Here is a 22,095-nt window from a genome sequence, read left to right as displayed (position 1 = left end):
AAAAAGATTTTATTGAAGATTTTTAGTTTTCTCAGCTTTGGAGTAATTTTCCGGCGTCTCACTTTGCAAAAGGGACGTGTAGTTGCCCTCTTATGCATCCGGAAGCCTTTGGGAATTTCTCTGCAAATAATTATAATAGCTTTGAACGGGTTTAGTTTTGAAAGAGAAATAAAATCCCTTGAAAACTTGAAAATTTCAATCTTTTCAGTGAATATTTCACAGATTTCTCTTAACTTAAGAGACCCAAAAAAAGGTTATGTTGGAACTTATTAAATTTCTCTGATTTTGCGCAATTTAATGAATTTTTCAGTTTATTGGAGGAGATCCTGAGGCCCGTAAATACGTGATCTGAGTTTATATAGAGTTTTCTCGCTGAAATTTTCTCCACGAAGATCGAAATTGGAAAAATACAGCACCGGTTGCCGTTGAGAAAATTCACAACGATATTTTTCACGTAATTTTGAATTTTTGCAATATTTCCAATTTTTCATTAGTATCAGACACAATTTTTCTTTCTGCTTTGCTGAGAAATTCAAATCGTTACGATAGCATAAATTTCAAAAGTTACATGAAACATTGCAACCCTCTTGTTTAGAACGTTTGTGACGTGGGATTTATTTTTTCCTATTTTCTACCAAAAATTATTAAATTAATTAAATAATGTACGGTGCGTAGAGTAATGGAGGAAAGGCTCAAGTATTCCCTGTTGCGAGATGCGACTGACAATCAGAACATCTGGTCCAGGTGAGTCTCCTCCTCCGCTTTGCGTTGGAGATGTTTTTTTAAAACTTTGAGGGAATCTTTTGGGCAGGCAGGAGAAGCGACTGTGGTTCTGTACGCTCATCCTGGGCACGACAACACTCTACTCCACACGGACCACGATGCCACTGCTGGTGCCCGCTGTGGCGGCTGAGAGGAAGTGGAATAAGACAGATTCCGGCACGATCTTGAGCTCCTTCTTCTGGGGCTACACCCTCACGCAGGTCCTGGGCGGGTATTTCAGTGATCGCATTGGGGGGCAGAGGGTGATGCTGGCTGCTGCCATTGGGTGGTCCCTCATCACCTTCTGGATGCCCAATTTCATCCTCATGGCCCCCAAATCGCTCTCATGGGGCATCCCATTCATTGTGGTTGTGCGGATTATCAATGGAGCCTGCCAGGGCGTGCACTTCCCCAGCATGATCAGTATAACTAGTCAGAATTTGTGTGCCAATGAGAGAGCCAGCTTCTTCAGCATGCTGACATGCGGATCGGCCTTCGGGACACTCCTCACGGGCACAGTGGGCTCCATAATCTTGGATTACTTTGGCTGGCCGGCGGTGTTTCGTGTGATTGGCTTCCTGGGGCTCGTGTGGACGCTCTGCTTGCGCTACTACACAATGTCCTGGGATAAGAATCGCGTGGTTAACGTCCAATGCCCCAAACTCGTCCATCACGAAGCATCCGTGCCGTGGCTGCGTTTCCTCCGGTGCTCCTCCCTCTGGGCCTGCGTCATTGCACACGCGTGCGAGATGAATTGCTTCTTCGTGTTGCTCTCGTGGCTGCCAACCTACTTCCACGACACCTTCCCCACGGCCAAGGGATGGGTGGTTAATATGATCCCCTGGCTGGCACTGCCCCCGTGCACGATTCTCGGGAAAATCCTCACAGATTGGCTCGTGGCACGCAAATGGTCACTCACAGCTGTGCGGAAGATTGTCCAGAGTGTGTGCTTCCTGAGTCAGAACATCGCTCTGGCATTCCTCTGCCATGCCACGGATTTCAGCACTGCCCTCGCATGCATGACCATCATCATTGGGGGTTCGGGATTCCACAATAATGGGGTCACAGTGAACCCCCAGGATCTCTCCCCAACGTACTCTGGCAGTGTTTTCGGGCTAATGAACACTATGGGTGCTGTTCCGGGTTTTCTGGGCGTCTACCTGGCCGGATATATCTTGGAGTTGACGCAGAGTTGGACGGTTGTCTTCAGTACGTCCATCGCCTTTAATCTCTTCGGCTGGATCGTCTTTACGCTCTTTGGGTCAGCCGATGTGATTCAATAGCATTCCTCAGACTGTGGGGATTTCTACTGAAAGGATGCACTTCCTGCTCCTGCAAGGAAACTTTCGGATGCACAGATGCGTGGAGAGCTGGGTGAGTTTGAATCGAATTTAAATCCGGAACTCTTGGAGAGATTCCTAAAGATGCTCAATAATCCTTTTTGTTACCCAGTAAACAAAATATAGAGCCAATAAAAGCACAATCATGGTTGAATCAAAAATATTTGAGCAATAATTGATAAACAATTGAACCATTCAATCGATTAATCAATTATTGGTCAATATTTCGTCAATCTCCCGTCAATTCTGATTGCTCAATACTTGATCATCTATGCGGACCAATCATAGATTGACCAATTATTGTTCTTCAATTTTCTATCAATCAGTTTGTCAATTTATGCTCAATTATTCATCAATCAATATTGATAGTATCTGTATTGAATCAATTTTAACTCAATATTCACACTAAAAATAATTTTAATTAATTTTCTGGTAAATTCACTGTCAAGGGGATGGTACAACCTAATTTTCAGTGAAGAAAAGTCACTTTTTGTTGAACAAAATGTATGAGGAATTCTCGAATCTCGATCAATCTCGACCGATTCCCGAGAACACTTTAACTTTTTTTTATATTAATAAGTTATTTCGATAATGAGATAGGGATCAATCGAGAGCTAATTAAATGTACTTTCGATTGCAAGTGGAATTGTGCAAATTGATCCCTTCTTTTGATCGGAAGAAACCGCTGCCTCACGAAAAGGACTGATTTCTCGGGGTTGGGCATCCCCCTGTTCACTGTAAATGTACCGGAAACCGTTGCAACTGCCACCAAACGAGATTATTTATGTTCTGTGGTCTGGGAAAACTTGAGAAAAACCCGGAAAAATATCCCAATCCGGTCAATATACATACTGCCTGAAATAGAAAAAGAAACTGACGATATTCAAAAATAGATAAAAATTCACCACAGAAGAAGGCGAGATGATTCGCTGGAAGCTATGGTAAAAATTGCGTTTTTCTCGGATTGACACGCACCCTTGACGCCCCGGAGGGAGCACCCCAGCTCCTACCAAAGAAAAAACTAACGTAAATGTACATTTGCGGGAAAATTTCTCTTTTTTAAACATAAAACCAACAAATTTCCTAAAGAATAGTAAAATTTAAAAAAATAAAAAAATTCTTAATCTTTTTCACGAAGTCCTTATAGTTAATTTTTATTTTTAGTAAAAAAAAAAACTAATTTTCTTAATTTTTTTTTAAATCGTAGTTTATTAAAATAAAACAAAATTTTAGTCTTTTTGAACAGAAACCTGTAAACTGAAGAAAATATTTTATTTTCTCCGTAAAAAGTACGAAACCTCTCTAGACTTTTTATGCAGAGTGCTTCATACTCTTCTAAGTTGTGTGTTGTCATTTGCAATGAAGCCGCGATTGAGTGAAGACGTAAAGTTTTTCGCTCTCGCATTTTTTTTTTGGGAAAAGCATAATATGCTGATTACCAATGAATATGTAAAGATTTATGATGAAATGGAAGTCAATTGGCTTCAAAATGAAATTTAATTGCGCAAAATGAAAATTTATTTATAAATTTTTTTAATAAGAAATTTTGTTAAAAAAAAACCAAAATATTTCGGTTTTTTCGTATATTTCTGTTAATTTCATTTAAATAAAATTTTAGTTAAAAAATAAAAACTAAGACGTAAAATTTTTAATGTGTTGATCATATATATTTTGGCGCTACGTCCCATATAGGAACAGGGCCGGCCGCCCTATATGATGTTGTTGTTCTCCTTGCGGAGAAGTAGTGGGCGGCCTTGCTAGATACTACCACGTGTGGGCCATTTTACGGATAGGAGTGTATCAATCTCCTGATCCAACCGGTCAACGTGATCTAATTGCACGTTGGCGGATGGGGTGCGTTGCCGGGTTCTGTATTCGAACCGGCGACCTTTGGATGCGCAATCAAGCGCTCTATCCACTGCACCCCAGGCCCACAGTGTGTTGATCATGGATTGATTAATTATTGACAATCAATCAGATTGATTATAAATTGACAAATTTTTGTTTACCAGATTGCTCAATACTTGATCATCAATGCGGACCTAAATTGGCTCAATAATTGATCAATTATTGGCAAAACTTGTTTACTGGGTTATTTTTATTGAGAACTTTCACAGCCTCCTTTGATTTCAATTTGATGTTTTTACGACAAATTCTTTTTAATTTATTTTCTCATCAATGAGGAATTTTTAAGGGTTTTAAACCCAATCAGAATCCTTAAACATTCCCAAGAAAACTCACCTTTTCCGCTCCTCAATTGCTCGAGATTTGTGCTCCGTGAAGTGATCCTGCTGGCAAGGAAATTCAATTCAAAAGAATCCCAGCACTTATCAAAAAAAATATATATTAAATGTTAATTAAGTCAATTAACTAATCCCAAAAAGAAAACTAAAAGAAAATTGTCTAAAAAACTAAAGAAAATTAGAAGAAAAAGCCATTCTTTATGGAAGTTTTTATTCGAGTGGAAGAATTATTCGAGAAAATGTTGTATTTGTTGTATAATTACAATACTGTGTATAAAAAAAAATCACTAGGATTAGAGTCCGGAAGTGTGTAGGGGGGGGGGGCTACCGTGAACTAGAGACGAATACGGAAGGAGCTGTAAATAGAGGAATCACCAATTAGATAGCCAAATAAATGCAAATTTATGACAAAATGTGGATGTTTTACTTGGAAAAATCCGAAGATTTGTCGATGATGTGCTCAAATTCAGCAAAGGAGAGCGCCCCGTCGTCATCGAGATCAGCCTCATCGAGAATAGTTTGAATGAGGAGCTTCACATCGTTGTCCGTGAGGGTATTCCCATCCCCAATTAGTCGCTCAATCACCTGCCGCAGATCACTGACGCCCAGCATGTCGTCTCCGTCGAAATCAAAGATCCTGAAGGCATGTTCCGCCTTCACTGTCTTCGGGGCTGCATCACTGAACACGGACATCATGTCCAGGAAGTCCTCAAACGTACAATCCCCATCGCTGCTTGAGCTGAAGACTTTGCAAATTCTATCCCCAAAGGGGTTCACGCGTAGTTCAGGATACTGCAGGATCTTGTGCATTGAGAGCTTTGCATTCTTGTTGTGTCCAACCTTTTCCGGTGCCAGAGCTTTGAACTTCTTGTGAGCACTGGAATTTTAATCAATCCCTGCTAAATACTCCACAGAACCCTTAGATAAAGCTAACTTACCACAAAATCTCCTTTTTTGTGAAGAAAGTTAAATCCTGGAGGGGAACAGTGCGAAAAGACAATCATTTACTAAATTAAATTTCCGGAAGTTGAGCCCCTCCCTTCGTACCTCATAGTCTTGTAGTTCTTCCTCTGTAAATTGGCTCTTAGTCTGCCCCATGCCTGTCTGGGATGCTTCTTTGGTTCCTGATGAGATTCCTTCACTGGAGATTCACTAAATTAGGGAGTTATTTCAGTTGTTTTTATCACATTTGCGTTGGAGGAAAATTTTGTGTCTCTGTGTAAACAATTTGCGAAAAATTAGCACTGACCACGGTGAAGTTTTCATTGATTTCTCCTACACTGTGAGGAAGCATTTGAAAAAGAAGGATAAGAAGCTCAAGAAACCCTTTCCAGCCTTTAAAAATCTCACATCCGGCTGTGAAAAATCCCAGAGAAAGATCAAGTGTCCAGGAAAACACCAGATTCCTTCAGAATTCACAGCTTAAAGTTTCAAAACAAAAACATTTACAGTGTAAAAGACGTTGGAATTCAAATTGTAAAATCTTCCCGGAGAAACTTCAGCCTGGTAGAGAGATTCAAGGCATTCCGTGTGTTGATAATCTCCCAGAAGAGACAGAGATTTCGCAATAAATCATCATTTGCTTCGTCACTTATCAGTGTAGTGTTTGTCTGCTGGTGAGGAAACCTAGTCGAAATGTGCGATCCTTGTGTTTCTGGTGAAAATTGCTGCTCTGTGGAGTTGCCCGTTCTCAAGCCCTGCATCCCGATTCCGGTGCCGGAGGAGCAGCTGATGGATGTGATTGACAAGGCTAAGGATTGGGCCCTTATGCATGGAGCTGCCATGAGGTCCAAGACAAACTTTAACCCTGATGCAATGCAGGTGAGATCATCTAGATGGGATGACAGGGCAGATTTTATCTGATCTCTCGCTCTCCCTTTCTTCCTTTGCAGTTTGCTCCATTTGTCCTAGTGCCCAGTTCCTTTCCACGGAAGGAATTTGAGAAGGCAGTAAAGCTTCAGACCATCCTCAATGAGCTAATGCACAAGGTAGCTCATGATACGGAATTCCTGCGATCAACACTCGAGAATACCATCAAGGTGGATGAATTCACGGGGAATCTCTTCAGGATTTACGAAGATATCCTCAAGAACTGCTCAAATCAAGTAAGATCCTCTATTCAATGGGATGGGCCAGACATTTTCTTATATTCATCCCCTGACTATGAGTTACTTCCTTCGAGAAGCTCCCTTTAGCCTCCAGAAGCCTCCGAATTTTTAGCTTCAGATTAATTTGATTTATTTAACATCCCCCGGAAGCCCCTCTCGCTAGGACTCATCCGGTCTGACGTGATGCTGGAATGTTGTTGTCCCGATGGTGGTGCAACCCTTGGGGCTTATTGCTGCTGGAAGCAAGTGGAGATTAATGCGATTGCCAGTGGCTTTGGGCATTTGGGGCCAATTTCTAGGGAATTGCAAAGGTGCTTCAAATCTCATGCGTGTAGAGAGTAGTTGAATGGAGGAAGCATTGAGGACATTCAAAATCCTCTTCCTGTAACATCTAATCATCCCATTTCATGTTCTCTTTGCCTGGATGATGCTAAAATTTATCATTTTTTGGGACTGAATTTGTAAGTCATTTGAATCCAATTAGAGGGTTGTTAAGTGCTTTGAATTAGGTTCTAAAAAGAATATTTTCAGGGGCTGAAAACTACTAAAAAGACGTGCAAAGTTGTCGTCAATAACACGGAATTTATTCATTGAAAAGCTTGATTATTTAACTCATTTAACGAATTTAATTCTTGACCGTTGATTCGAGAAAGGAGTTTATTCATTTTGATGCGTTTTTAAGCTTCGAATATTATTGTAAAGTGCAAACAAGTTAGAGAAATTAATGCAGGAAGTTATACAACATTAAAAAAAAACACAATGCTTTTTAATTGATTATGAGAGAAGAAATTTTAAAAGAAATTAACAAAAAAAATGCTTAAGAAACACGCCCTCATCTTATCTTAACCATAGAGCATATGCTTCATTGGTTGAGAATATGCTTCAATTGATCATTGATTTCTATGCAGCATATACTGCTCGATGGTATCACTTAAAATTGAGTTTTTAAGTTGATTAGCTGATAAATTCAGAAATCGCCAATTTTTGATAGATTTTACATTAATTTAGCCATTAATTTGTAATTTTTAGAGATTTTGGGATAGATTCCAGTAGAAATCTTTTCTTTTCTTTACTTATAATTCGTTAGATGTAAGATTTTTCGTATTCTGAGAAAAATCTTAAAGGATTTTGACATTTTAGGATAGATTCTGAATTAAAATCTTTTCTTTTCTTTTCTTTTCTTTTCTTTTCTTTTCTTTTCTCTTCTTTTCTTTTCTTTTCTTTTCTTTTCTTTTCTTTTCTGTTCTTTTCTTTTCTTTTCTTTTCTTTTCTTTTCTTTTATTTTCTTTTCTTTTCTTTTCTTTTTTCGTATTCTGAGAAAAATCTCATAAAATTTAAACATTCTACTTTAATTATGTTTTTAAAGGAAAATTACTTTTCCAGAACTTTTTAAAGATCTTTCTGACTATTTCCTGGAACAGCAAGTTCTTTGTTTTTTCTTTTATAGACCGACTAAAGAACAATTTAAAAACATCTATCTGTCAAAATCTTTCAAACACTTTTAAGTTGTCAGAAAAGAAAAGATTTTTTATCAGAATCGACCATTTCATTTAATTTTAAGAGTTCTTAAAAATTCTTTTAAGTTTTCTGAACAATCTTAAAGATTTTTTTTAACTTTATTATTGAAAAAAAAATACAGTTTGTTTAATTTAAAGAACATTCTTTTAATTTTCTCCTTAAAAAATCTTACAAATTTCTTAACAAATTTTGTGAGGAAAATAATTCTCTGAAAGGTTGCGTTTGTTGAACTCCCAAGAGTCATTGCAGTCTTATCGTCTGATAGAGAGTTCCGAAATATTGTTTTTGTGTCTACACGAGGGTCACTCAAAGCATGACCTTTGCTTCTAAATTACTTCATATGGTTGTAATCTTCAAAGGGATTACATCATTAAAGGGTTAATGACTTTCAGTGTAAAACTATACAACGTTTCTTTGCGCATTTTAAATTAATTTTCTCTACCAATTAAATCCTTTCTGTCTCAGAGAAAATTTCAGGATGAGCATGAAAAAAAATCTTTACACTAACATCACATTTAAATGCTTTTTTTATGAAGAAAATAAATCATTAACTCGCTTTGTTATGAGGCCATGAATTTGTGATGAGATTTGGGCTGAAAATTTTCAAAATATTCCAACAACATTCAAAGAAACCTCAATGATGGGAAGTTTGTGTGGCTGGAGTTTAGGATTTTTTAAAAATCTCTTTTAAAAAATTCAATCGGTTCAAACATTCTGCGAAATCATATAAAAAATATTCACATTTTTGTCAAAATTTTCTGAATTGTCGTTGCAGGCCGTCATCTCTTTAGGCCTTCTCCGCTCTGATTATTTGGCTCATTGCTTGTACGCGTGTTGTGCTAAACAAGTGGAACTGAACACAATTGCATCCAGCTTTGGGGGCATCTCCAGCCACATGACTCCTATGCATAGGTACCTATCCCAAAATACGCCCCATTCTTAACATCTAAGCTGTCTCTCCTCGACATTTTGCCTCATGATTGTGCTGTGTCCTCTGTTTAGAATCCTTTTTAGATCCCTTTTATTCTTGTTTTGTGTTTTTTTTTGCTTTAGTTTTATTCAGAGTTTTTTTTGTAATTGTTTTGCTTTTTTTTAAACTATTTTTGTTTAATAGGATTTTAATTGTTCTTCGAATTTTCCATTTAGCTACATTCTTCATGAGCTCAATCACGGCGATAAAGTCAGCAATGTAAGTTTTATTTTAACTTTAAGATTCATCCGTTAGGTTTAAAATTCAAATTTGCAACAGTGGCGCTACAATTGGTGATCTAATGAAGTTTAAATTATCTGTTTTTTTTTTAAATTATTTTATTAATATTGAATCAAAGAATTTTTCACAAATTTCTTTAATTTATTTCATTTAAAATTCTCAAAGCTTTCGACTCTTTGTACCTTTTTCGTTGACTTTTATAAATTGAGAGTAAAATGAATTATTTTCTGATACTTTTCGTAAAAAAATTTGAGTCATTTTGTGGATTTTAAAGTGTCAAAGAACTTTAAAAAAAATTTAAAAAAATGATTTTTGTCCAAGATATTAGATCGTTGTTGAAAGCTTCAGTTCAGTCGCAATTCGTTTGCAAAATTAAAATCTAAAAAAATGAATTTTAACTTCTTAATTCTTATGTTTTCACTTTACATTGAGTTCTTAAATCATTAACCTGTTTCGAGGCTTAATTCAGAACGATCTATTATCTAGAGATAAAATATTTAATAATAAAAAATAAGACTCTTAATATTTTTTTTAAAAGTAATATTAGATTTGAATTATTAGTCTCAGATTTTTCATTCTTTCTTATTTAAAAGAATTCTTTTATAAAAAATCAAGAAAAATTGAAAATTATCAATAAATTCTCACAGCTCCCAGCGAATCCAGCTCTTTCTGGCCTCTGCAATGGCATGATTGAAGCATGGAAGATTATTGGCAAGCCCCATGCTGCCATCCTCTTCATTGTGGAAAACATAACGTACAATATTTGCGATCAGCGTTTTCATGAATTTGAAATAAGAAAAATAAATCCGGAAATTCGTGTAATTCGCAAAACTCTCACGGAAATTAACAAAGAAGGAAAATTGGGACCAAATAATGAGCTCCTCGTCAATGGGACGGAAGTGAGTGTTATTTATTTCCGTGCTGGATACGAACCGGGTCACTATCCGACACAGGGAGAGTGGGATGCGCGTCTTCTCATGGAACGATCATTGGCCATTAAGTGTCCTTCAATTCACTACCATCTTGCGGGAACGAAGAAAGTCCAGCAAGCATTGGCGAAGCCGGGAATTCTCAAGCGTTTCCTAGTGGGTGAGGAGATGATTGAGTCAGTCAAGGAGATTTTCACGGGGCTGTATTCATTGGATGCCAATGAGGAGGGCGAAGAGGCTGTCCAGAGGGCTCTAAAGAACCCCGAAAGATATGTTCTGAAACCCCAGAGAGAGGGTGGAGGCAATAACATTTATGGTCAAGACATTCTAGGTGCCTTAAAGGTGAGAATTTTGAGAATTAAAAAAAAATGATTTTTAAAAAAATTGAAAAGAGAAGAAATATTCAAAGAATAAAATGTCAAATTCCGTGCAGAAAATGACCACAACTGAACGTTCAGCTTGGATTCTCATGGAGAGAATCTTCCCGCCAATCTCGAAAGGCTACATAATCCGTCCTGGAGACGTTGGTACGCCTAAAGTATCGGATTTGGTGTCTGAATTGGGAATTTTTGGTGCAATAATTGGGTGAGTTTTTTCTTTATAAATAAATTCTTTTCATTTTCCCACAAAAAAAGCTCTAAAAGCTCTCATTTCATACTCCCTCTCATATCGCATCAAGGGGTGTTTATCTGAATAAAAATATTCAGATGATTCGCCAAAAAAATCAAAATAGAGAAAAGGAAGTCTAAAAAGTACTAACTTCAAATCTAAAAAAATGTGCTAAACTGAAGCTTAAAAGTACTAAAAATTTAACCTAAAAGTCCTAAATTCATTCCTAAAAACCACAAAATTCAAGCTGGAGACTTATTTGGTTTTTAGTTCCGAAAAGTCTCAGACTGAGAATCAAAATCTCTAAAAGTACTAATAAGTTCATGTCTAAAAAGTACTAAACTTTGTTCAGAAAAAATAAGTATTCGATCTTTAGCAATGGAAGTTTATTTAATCTGAATGAAAATATTCATTAGTTGAATTTTATTCTTAAAGAGACTTTGATTAAGAATTGAAATTTTAAAAAGTACTAAATTCGAGTCTGAAAAGGATTAAATTTAAGTCTTAAAAGTACTAAATAAAATTTTAAAAAAACAACCAAAATGCTGAAATATTTAATTGGTTTCTAGTTCTAAAAAGGATCAGATGGAAAAATCTCTAAAAGTACTAAATTAAAGCCCAAAGAGTACTAAATTTATAGAGAATGGAATGAATAAACTAATTTGAATTTGAATTTGAATTTAAACCAAGAAATTACTAAATTAAGGCCCAAAAAATAACTAAAATGTTGAAAAATTTATTTGGTTTCTAGTTCTAAAGGGATCAGATTGAGGATCAAAATCTCTAAAAGTACTAAAAGTACTAAATTGAAGCCCAAAGAGTACTAAATTGAAACCAAAAAAGTACTAAATTATAGCAAAAAAAAAAGGAATAAATTCAATGCTAAATATTCGGTTTTTAGAAGTGAATATTTATCTGTATCTGAATGAAAATATTCAGATCTTCAAAAATATTCGGATTATTTGTCAATAATGAGATAATTTGCAAAAGAAATCAAAATATTCGCCAGATAAGCACCTCTTGGTTTTCCCTTTGAAAACAAATTCTTCTCTTTTTTCCTTTAAAACAAAAAGCTCTAAAAGCTCTCATTTCATACCCTCCTCATATCGCATTATGTATAGTGATAAAAATTAAGTACAAAGTAGCACAAAATGATGGTGTTTGGCTTAGTGTAGCACCACCACTCATGAGATAATGAAATTTTGATTGTTTTCTAATAAAGTACAATCGATAAACATTGTGGATTAAAAGGGATTAATTGTTGAGAGGGAGTCATCAACTTTATTTTCCATTTCCATCTGATAAATGCACACATTGCAAAATGAAAGCAGTTGCGAATTGTTTATCACGAATTTGCAAACAAGACAGATTTAATGAGGATCTCCACGCGGGATTTAAAGGAGATTAGATGTGATTTTCTTCATTTGAATATGCTTTCATTTTGCGGAGGAGACAAAGATTAGTTGTGGTTTTATTATTAGCTCCCCGTGGGTGAGATTATTTCGTGAATAAATTATTTTAGAATTTTATAGAATTGAAAATAGAATTTCATTCACCTTTTTGTGCCTGTCAGAAGGGAATTAAATTATTATTATTGAACTTTATTCAATGTTTTGCTTGAAAATTTAATAAATCCTTTCAAGTTATAATTAGATGTTGCTTGAAAGTTTAGAGTTCAGAACGTTCTTAATGAAGACCTGAAAATAAATTTTTCTGTAGAAGTTCTTTTTAAAAAATTGATAAGCCTTCGATTCTTAAAGACAAGTGTGGCAATGGATGGATTTATTTACGCTTGTTTGAGGTTTTTTGTTAGAAAAGAAATTATTTTATTATTCATTCTTCTGTCCTTTCAAGAAAGAATTTAGAATAAATTTTTCTTTTATTTTTTGGGGGTTAAAAAAGTTAGTTTAAAGAACGAAAAAAAAAGGTTAAAAAAAGTAGAAAAAATTGCTTAAAAAATGGAAAGTTATTCTGAATAACGGAAAGTTAGTCTAAAAAACGAAAAACTAAATTTAACAGCAAAAAATTTTTAGTTTAGAAAATTTTGTCTCTAAAAATCCAGCCCAAAGGTCAAGAAATTAGCTTGAAGAATAAAATTAATTTTTAGTTTTTTTTAGTTATATAAAGTCTATTTATTTCCTTTGAAATATTGTCTTTCTAAAGCAATTCACGACAAAAAAAACCGCTGAACCGATTTTGATGAAAATTTAACAGATTTGTTTTCAATTTAAAAACCATCTTTGATTAAATCCATTAAATCTCATTTTATTCTGGTTTGTTTTATTTATTAAAATCCTTAAAAACAATAAAGTTAAGAATTCTGAAGCGATTACATAACCTAAAAATTCTTGATTCATTAAAAAATCTTTAAATTCTTAAAAATTAGCATTTCTAAACATTTTGATTTAAAATTGTTCAAGAAATATTCAAAAAATATCTAAAAATGAGAAAAATATGACAAATAAAATCTTTATTATTAACCCCCTCATTTCCAATTCACCCCATTCGACGGTATTGAAGTATTTTATTATTTTTTTGTCAAATCATTTATCAAAATTCAAGCATCAAACAAGATTTAAAAAAAAAAATAAATAAATAAAATCTTTCCATTTATTTGATAAATCGAACGCTGTTGGATGGATTGTTGGCCTAAAATTCCATACCGTAAAATTAATAACAGTTTTGGGCGGTTTTGGGCACTGCTGTGATTTCTTTTCCGTGGGTCTTGCGGGTTTATTCCGGATAGTAACTGGTTTCTAAAGGGAATAAATTCATATAATTTACGTTTTTTTTATCGTGAAAAAATCATTTTTATATCTTTGTTTTTCTCGGTGCATTTTTGTTGGGTTCAAAAACCGACGGCAGAAGATCTTTCGCAAAGAAATTGCCCATGGAAGTTCATTATGATCATCATTTTTTTCGCTTTTAGGCTCATTCTGGAGGAGAATTTACATTTTTTTCGGTTTTTCTTCCTCATCCCAATCATTGTCTTCATTTTATTTTTAAAGAAGGATAAATTGAAAGGAATTTCATGAAGATTTCTTTCTTTTTTTGTGTCTTTTATCTGTGCAGGGATAAGGATAAAATTGTGTACAATAAGCAAGTTGGGCACATGCTGAGAACGAAGCTGGCAACAGCTGACGAAGGTGGTGTTGCAGCTGGATCGGGTGCACTCGATAGTCCTTACCTTATTGATTAGCGCACAAATGTCCCGAAAAAAAAAAAGGTTTGTGTGGTGATGAATCATTCCGCCGCAAAAGCATTTTTTGGGCAAATGTTGTCTTTTTGTAAAGAACAAAAAAAAAGGTTCTTAATGCATTGTTTTGAGGAATAAAATTCCACGAGTTTTATGCAAATTTGTTGGTAAAACTTTTGGGGAGCTCCTGATGGCGGGAATTTTTGAATGATGACGCATCTGTCTGGGGTACCCAGTGAATGACTTCTACAGCATATGAGGATTTTTTTTTGTTGCTAGAGGGAATAGTTTTGAGGGGAAATGCTCGCGAAAGACGAACCCGTTTGACGAGGGATTTTTTTCTCTTTAACGTGTTGAAGTTGGAATTTTCGGAGCGAGTTTCTTTTGATTCTTTTTCATTTTTCGCCTGGAGGCGGTAGACATGCGTGCTCTCTCGCAATGTGCCCTCACCATGCAGCAGCATGCTGGTTTTTTGTGGCGTGGCGAGAGGAATCCCGAAGTGGCATCATATGGGCAAAATCGGAGCAAAACGGAAGGTGACGTTGCGATGTGGTCACATTGCGAGCTTCAGTTGTTACGGTGAGACTGGAGAAGGATGACGAGTGGGTGTGTTTGTGACACAATTTGTGATAAATTTGTGAAGAAATGTGAGGTACTTTTGCCATAGAATTTGTACAATTTAACAGCAAATATTCATGTGGAAATGCAAGCGGTTTTTGCTGTGCAGTTTCTCATGCAACATTTTGCGGTTTTTTTAATGAAATTCTGCGTGAAATTCTCTTTTTGCCCACACACACAAGTTTTCTGCCTTGTCTCTCTGCCAACACAAATCCGGAGGATTGGAATATCCGGGGCGCTCTTGTAGGCTAAATGTGAGAAGCAAAGATGAAGAAAAAAATGAGAGCGACAGATAGTCTGTGAGGATTTTGTAATAATGCCTGCATTTGTGCTACAGCAGCACCAAAGAGTAGAGAAAATAGATTTTTGGTGACATCCCAATGCAGTCATCGCGTGAAAATGCTCAAATCGATTGCTGGTGTGTGACACTATAACCAAGCCTGCGCTCCATGCTTCACCATTAAACTATAACTTGGGTATAACGGGGGGAGATTCTGCTAAATCATTCACAGAGCACGAGGGGGTTAAATGGGGGCGCAGCTCAAGGGGGGAGGAGGACGATGTTCAGCTAGCCCGCGTGGCGTGTAGGTGGTTGTGTGTCGGAAAATTCCGCAATTCCTTGTGGTTGCATCTCTTGTGGAAAATTCTTTCGGGGGCAGTTGTGAAGGAGCTTTCCGAATTGTCGTCACGCATCCATTCTGGGGACCGTGAGTGTCTGTGCTGCCTAACCATCCCTCCACAACACTGTGTAGGGGGTCGAGTGTTGATCGGGTAGTTCGTGTGCAACACCCGCAAATCCTCTGCTGCACAAGTGAGGCACTTATTGATCCGTCTCGTGTCCTTAAAGTGAATTTCACAACATTACCCGCTTCACACAGGTTTGCATAAAAATTACTCTTTGCTTCAAACCCCATCTTTTGAGCTTCCAATTTCAACCCAATTACCCTCCTTTGTTCTATACGTACTCTCTTCTGTCCAGACGTCTCCACTATCCCCTGTTGTTGCATCCTTTTTTGGGTCCTTTTTGATGTGTTGCAATTTGCAAAGAAAAATTGAAGAGAAAATTTTTCTTTTCAATATTTCGCAGCCCCGTGGCTCCGTGCGGTGTATTTCTGAATTCTCTCATGCACTCTGTGTGTGCTCAACTGTAGTCTGTTTTGACGATTAGTGGGCACCATATTTATGTAACCGCGCTATGTGCAGACATTCATTTAAATTTGTGCATAATTAAAACGTGAATGTGGTTTTGCACTTGGCATTGCACAATGCACGTTGACTGCGTAAGTTAAACTCATTTCTCACCGTTGTGTCTGTCTGTAAATGTGATTAAAAAAATCAATTTTCTTTTGCATTAATAAAATCCAATTTTTCTCTTGGAAAATATATTCCTGGATATATACGAGGCGAGCACGGAAGTTTTTTTCGGTGGGTGGGAAAAGTGGGTGATTTTTGTGGCTCAACTCCAATACGCTAGCCCAAGGTCAGGGACAACACATGAGGAATGCATTTTGTGCACATTTTTTCTGTGCATTGCACGGGAGTTTTTTGCGTTTTTCCACCAAACATGCATACAGTTCCTATAGTATTTTTGATATCTCACGATATTAGTCGGGGAGGGGGGAATAAGCATAATTTGTATGTAGAAATTTAGTAAAAATAACTTTGTAACTTTACCCACATTTTACCCAGATTTTATTCGGGGTAATTGAGAGAGAGAGATAATTAACCAATTAATTGCATTTGAAGAATTTAAATGATTGGAAAATTCATTTAAATTTTTAGGTCTAAAAATGTTTAATTGATTCTCAATGCAAATTTTATTGATTTATTACAAAGAACTTATTGGAAAGTTAATTAGTTTTGAGAGAATAAATTTCTCTGATAATACAGGAATAAGAAAATTTTAATTGACGAAAAAAAAAGATTTTGACTTTAAAAAATAATAAAAATTGCACGTTCAGTTTAAAAAGCAACTCAGTAAACAAATTTTGCCAATAATTGATCAATTATTGAGCTCAATATTGATTCAATGTAGCCTCGCCGCATAATTGGTCAACAATTGATCAATAAGATTAATTTACAATTATCGTTCAATTTGTAATCAATTTGATTGATTGTCAATAATTGATCAATGATTGATCAATCAGATTGACAATCAATTATTGCTCAATTAGTTGACAATATGATTGTTTGCCAATAAGGTGATTCATCCGCATGAACTGAATCATTCGTTATTTTGCAATGAATTTTACTTTTTATGAAATTAAAAAGAAAATAAAAATCAAAATAATAACTAACATTTGACAAAAATTATGTATTGTCTGACGATTTCTCGAAAATTGTGTAATTGACTGATGGTTGACTGATGATTGACGGATAATTACCCGGAAATTGTGTAATTGATCAATGGTTGAGCATAAATTGATAAAAATTGCAAAGAACGATATTTGTTCAATAGTTGATCAATCCATGATCAATATTTAATGATCTTGGACTTTTTGACTTCTAATATTTATTGAGTTAAAATTGACTCAATATTGATTGATCAATTGTAGAGCTTAAATTAACCAACTTATTGATGAAAAATTGAAGAATAGTATTTGGTCAATATTTGGTCAATCTATGATGAATAATTGATTGAGTTATAGTTGACTCAATATTGATAATATTAATTTTGAGTCAATGTAGGTTCGCATTGTTTGGCTCAATAACTTGTTTACTGGGAAAAAGTGGATAACTAATATAACGAATTAACTCATATCTTAATCAAGATTTAAAATTAGATTTTTTTTACTTAAAACTTAAATAGGGACAGGTACTAGGCGTGGCTCCTATTATTATTTAGGAAACGAAATTAGAGTTTTAAATAGAACCAGAATACTTAATGATAATTTGTAGGCCATCAGAGACAGCAGTTCTACACCAGACTTTCCTTTTTTTTAATACATTGATATTTATAAATCATTATGGAGGCGCCAGGTAAGAACCGGGCGTCTTTTAGATAATTTATTTTGCTGTAGCAGCATTAGCAATAAAGCAAGAGATAGTTATGCCAGTGGCGTAGTCAGAAAGGGTGCTTTTAATTTAGAATTTGAGGTCGTTCTCTTTAATCTATTTTAGAGTTCTTTAAATTCAGTTTTCAGATGATGAAAATCAAATTTTCTGTCAAAAAATTGGTTTTAATAATTTTATTTCTTGCCGACGTTTCGGATAATTCGCGCCATTCCTTAAGATGTACATGAACTTTGACTAAAGATATATGATTTTTTAAATTAAATTATTTAGATGAGTTTTTGAGAGAAAAGTCAGTTTTATTCCTTAAGAATAGATTTCTGGGAGAATTTTTTCTTCATCTTCACAGAATGTTATTTTTTTTTCAAATATATTTTTCTCAACTCCAAAAAGCCCAAAGAGTCACATTCCTACGTTTAAATTTGTTGGTCGTTCTTCCTCCGCAGAGTTCCTAACATTCAAATGTGCGCATAATTATTGATTTGGCGAATATGAAATGAATGGAAAATTTTCCAACAAAATAATAATAAAGCATCGAAAAGAATCGTAAAAAAGACCTTATATGAGGTGCTTAAGTGAGACAAAAACCATCTCATTTTGTATTTTAATGTTTTTTCTGTTAAATGGCTATAAATCGTTTAACTGATTTTCCCAATTGGAAATGTCTTTTTGCATTGTGGCTGATTGCTCGTTTTTTTCCGCGCGCGCGCGCGCGCAAATAACAATTCCTGAAAAAGCTTTTGTTGCACATGTGCAATTAATTTTTTTTTCAAATGTAATTGTGCTAAAGATCTATTAAATTTAAAATTGAATTGCATAATCATGCGGGCTGGGAGGAAAAGAGGGCGGGAGGAGGGGAGTGCAGAAATGTAACAACAAAAACGACAAAAAAAACATAAGTGATTCACGTGTTTTGCACGAAATTGCATTTAAGTTTTGCGCGATCATGCAAATTTACACAAAGTGGACAGTTAGTGCATGGCGTGGACTCATTAAAATAAATTTCTTGTGTTGCTGGAGCATTCCAAAAATAGATGCTCCAACAAATGAGAATTTTATTCTTTTTTTCCTGCTTGAAACTCTGACGCAAGTCCTCATTGAGGCAGATTTCCTTGCACATTGAGAGTGGTGTGCGCAAAGTTTTTTAAGCCACTTGACGATCACCAACCAACGTGAGTTCATGGTAGGATGATTAAACTATGTCCCGATCGGTGTGAATTGGTGTAAAATGCAATGTAGAACGTCTCTCTCTCTGCATGTCTTATCAGTGAAGGTTGACCATGGTATTGTAGAGCTTTCTCAACAACAACAAATTAATCAACTTATTATCATAGAAAAGCTCCCACGTCTTGGGAATTTCAAAGAAAAAAAAAACATAAAATCGACCATCGATGGAGTGATTAGAAAAAGCATAATTCATGTTTATTTGCTGGCTATATGCTGGCAAAGGAGGGAGGAAAATTAATTGAAAAAAAAAAACTCAAACATGCTACATAATTTTGTAATGAAGCTCATTTTCTTCACACTGTATGCCAGCAAAATGAAACAAAGATTCTCTCATAATTTGAAAAGATCAATATTTGCTGGAAGAATTCCCTTTGAACGGAGAGTCTCAAAATCAAATTGTTTTGGGGGCAAAACTACGTTTTGTGTGATAAGGCGGGAAAATGATAAAGAGTCGGAAATTCCTTCATATTTTTGTGGGAGAAAGACCTTTAATCCACCATCGAAGGATCACGCTTTTAGCATTCAAAATAAGCGTTTTTGGTGTTTAGGGGCAATGATGCAAAGTTAATTAGATATCCAGAAAATGGTGGAAAGTTACCCGGTATTTTTTGCAACAAGGTTTATTCGATTATCTCCAACATTTCATAAATATTTGTCACATCAATTAACATTGGGCTCTTTTGGGTGACATAAATTTTTGAACTTGAAACCATTGTGGACTTGGTGAGAATGCGCACATGCAAAATAATGTAAAAAGTTGGCGCATAAAAAGCTATTAAAATTTAATTTTATATAAATTATTATTTTTTGGCATTTCAGTAATTTAAAATAATTTCTTCTAACTTCCATTTCATGCACAAAAATCGTCAATTAAAATAAAATTCCATAAGAAAAATCAACAACACAGAACTTTGCCTTCATTTTTTATTCTTATATAAAACATTAACACTTGTAGTTTAATTATTAATTTATGTACTTCCTAAAACTAGTCACCATACCCCCCCACCCCTCCAAAGAAACTGATACCGGCTGATTTCTGAATGATTCAGCGAATGGGAATCCCAAAAAAAGAATTTGATATTCTTTTCTTGTTTTTCTTGTATTTAAAATAATATGTTATAGTTTATCCTAAAAGAACCCAAGGCGATAGCTCAAATTGTTCCCCTAACACGTAAGTCAGATCAGTGTAAGATTATAATAAATATGTAGAGCCAAAAATCACCTGGCTGTAGTTGTAGTTTTTTTTGTAGGAGAGAATACGTTGTGCCACACGTCATAGAAAACATTCATAATTTTTATGAGAAGCGTGCTCGGCATTTGGTTGTTGGAAATGACCATGTGTGGTGAAGTGACTTCAAAGTCAATGCCACATTTTGGAGTTCAAGTGCTCCTAAACTAATCATGTTGTAGAGGTGATAATCCCCATATTGTGGGGTTAGTAGGTCAGCCTATGGCACCTTACATTAATTTGCAATTAAGTGATCTTTCTTGTTGCACCAGAGTGAAAAATCTTTCTAGAGTAAGTACGTCAGAAAAGCGGGCTTTTTCATGTTGATTATAGGTAGAGATTATGGTGCTGTGCTAAGTGCTCGGTTTAGCAGAAGAAATATTTTATATATTCTCAATTTTGTATAATTTGTAAGATAGCAATTAAGAGGATTTACTTGCAGTGGTACACGAAAGAAAGTAACTATTTGTCATATTTAAAGAGAAATTTTTTATTTAAAAATTTTGACTCTGAGTCATTTTCAAGCATGAGTCAAAATAAACAAGAAATATTCAGTACAGGTTGCAAAAAATTATTTTCTTTTTATTTTCTTAAATTCATGACGTCAGTAATTGATTAATACGACTAAAATTGATTTGGCTATTTTTGATGACGACACAGAAAGAGAAGAAAACTTTCAAATTTTATTGACGCAACAACTTATTTCCCACGTGTTTATCGGAATTAGAATATTTTAGGAACGTCACAACCGATAAATTCCTACAAAATATATGATCAGTGTGAAAGAAATAAAAATATCAAGGGGTGTTCATCTGCCGAATATTTTGAAATTTTAGCGAATCATCCGAAGATTTGCAAATCTGAATTTTTCTTTGTTTAAACATTCCTTTAATTAGTACTTTTTAGGCTTGACTTTAGTACTTTTTAATGTTTTTTTTAAATTCAATTTGAACTTTTTTAGAACTAACAACTTAAAAACTTCTTATCATCTTTAATTTACTTTTAACTTTTAATTTAGTATATTTTTGGTTTTGATCTATTACTTTCTAGGTTTAAATTTAGTACTTTCTAGGTTTGAATTTAGTACTTTTAATGGTTAAATTTAGAACATAGGTTAGGCATCAATGAAGAACTTTTAAAAGATTTTACCTTCAACCAAAACTAGTTTAGTACTAAAATCAATTAGTACTAAAAACTTAACCAAACCCACTTTTAGTTTTTGAAAAAAAAAAAAACTTGGACAAGAATTAAAAGCTTTAGAAAGTTACGTGTAAAGTTATTGGACGAGAGTAAAACCTTTTTTTAGTTATTAAAAATTTATTTAAGAGTTCATTTTCAACATTTTTACTTAATTTTTATTTTGATTGTGAATATTATTTTTTTTTAAGTCAATCTCTTCTCATTTGGATTCTTTAGAATTTTTAAAGCTTCAAATTCTTGTTTTTTTTTTCAATTAAGCTTCAATATCAATTTGTATATTTTTCCTGTGTACCACCCCAACTAGGGTAATACAATGTGAATACTTTCTCATATTATACTAACAAAGTCTTTCGAAATAAGCTTTGAAAATGAATTAGAATATTTAAGTACCGCATGAACTTGCGATAAGATAGGAGTTTTATTTGATAGCAGTCTCGTGGAGACTTTCTTCGTTGTGTGCATTGTAACTATATATGTACATAATGTCATTTGCTAAAGATCACATAAATACCTACTTCTCAGCTTATACAAAATATGTGTGTACGTACAATGTACATAGCTTCCAGACAGAGAAATGCACACATAATTTGTTTCTTTTTGAGAGGCATGGGTCCCATTGCTCTGACACGAGGAGGTCGGTCGTTTTGTAAAGGTGGAAGACGATGCTTCAGTCTTGCTCTTGAATTTGTGCACAAATGTTCTCTTGAGTGAATCAGTTTTTTTGCTTTCTTTTTTTCTTTCGTGAGAGTTTCTCGCAATTCGTTTTTAATTTCTTTTCTTTGTGTGTTTTTGTTGTGACAAGAGATTACTCACAAAATTATAATTAATAAAACTCTTTTTGCAATGAATTCGGTGGACTAAGCAATTATATTTTCACAAATTACTACTTAATCTG

At 34.8% G+C, this 22,095-nt stretch overlaps 4 protein-coding genes across 11 annotated transcripts in view; 3 read left to right on the top strand and 1 right to left on the bottom strand.

The window, feature by feature from the left end:
* The first annotated feature begins 566 nt into the window (after positions 1 to 566).
* Positions 567 to 3,201, top strand: LOC129791345 (solute carrier family 17 member 9). The gene is made up of 2 exons (XM_055829477.1): positions 567 to 744; positions 812 to 3,201. The coding sequence occupies exons 1-2, from the start codon at positions 680 to 682 to the stop codon at positions 2,043 to 2,045; spliced, it is 1,299 nt and encodes a 432-aa protein (XP_055685452.1). The 5' UTR covers positions 567 to 679; the 3' UTR covers positions 2,046 to 3,201.
* Positions 3,202 to 4,539: 1,338 nt separating this feature from the next.
* Positions 4,540 to 5,591, bottom strand: LOC129791383 (calcium and integrin-binding protein 1-like). The gene is made up of 4 exons (XM_055829542.1): positions 5,393 to 5,591; positions 5,284 to 5,318; positions 4,773 to 5,222; positions 4,540 to 4,701 (listed from the first exon to the last, which is right to left on the bottom strand). Exons 1-4 carry the CDS (start codon positions 5,441 to 5,443, stop codon positions 4,680 to 4,682), a joined length of 558 nt encoding a protein of 185 aa, XP_055685517.1. The 5' UTR covers positions 5,444 to 5,591; the 3' UTR covers positions 4,540 to 4,679.
* Positions 5,592 to 5,828: 237 nt separating this feature from the next.
* Positions 5,829 to 14,075, top strand: LOC129791336 (glutathione synthetase-like). Of its 2 annotated transcripts, none has more exons than XM_055829462.1 (7): positions 5,829 to 6,166; positions 6,238 to 6,450; positions 8,747 to 8,883; positions 9,118 to 9,160; positions 9,829 to 10,452; positions 10,544 to 10,695; positions 13,792 to 14,075. In XM_055829462.1, the coding sequence occupies exons 1-7, from the start codon at positions 5,981 to 5,983 to the stop codon at positions 13,916 to 13,918; spliced, it is 1,482 nt and encodes a 493-aa protein (XP_055685437.1). In that variant the 5' UTR covers positions 5,829 to 5,980; the 3' UTR covers positions 13,919 to 14,075. The 2 variants fall into 2 exon arrangements, with proteins under 2 accessions (XP_055685437.1, XP_055685436.1); XM_055829461.1 differs by lacking the exon at positions 8,747 to 8,883 and adding an exon at positions 6,604 to 6,764.
* Positions 14,076 to 14,431: 356 nt separating this feature from the next.
* The window catches only part of LOC129791329 (solute carrier family 41 member 1), a 31,285-nt gene continuing 23,621 nt past the window's right edge, over positions 14,432 to 22,095 (top strand). Inside the window, exons 1-2 of one of the 7 annotated variants that reach the window (XM_055829454.1) lie at positions 14,490 to 15,411; positions 15,621 to 15,717. Coding sequence is in view for 1 of the 7 variants with exons in the window: in XM_055829450.1 (XP_055685425.1) it covers positions 22,044 to 22,052 (9 nt within the window). In the remaining 6 variants the exon portion in view is untranslated. Of the gene's footprint in view, positions 15,412 to 15,620; positions 15,718 to 21,842; positions 22,053 to 22,095 lie in introns of those variants that run through there. The other 6 variants (XM_055829446.1, XM_055829448.1, XM_055829450.1 and 3 more) reach the window with 6 other exon arrangements.

This window comes from Lutzomyia longipalpis, chromosome 2, assembly GCF_024334085.1.
Source record: "Lutzomyia longipalpis isolate SR_M1_2022 chromosome 2, ASM2433408v1".
NCBI classification, from domain to species: Eukaryota; Metazoa; Arthropoda; class Insecta; order Diptera; family Psychodidae; genus Lutzomyia; species Lutzomyia longipalpis.
The sequence above is the reverse complement of the archived record's forward strand: the minus strand, read 5'-3'. Positions and strand labels throughout refer to the sequence as shown.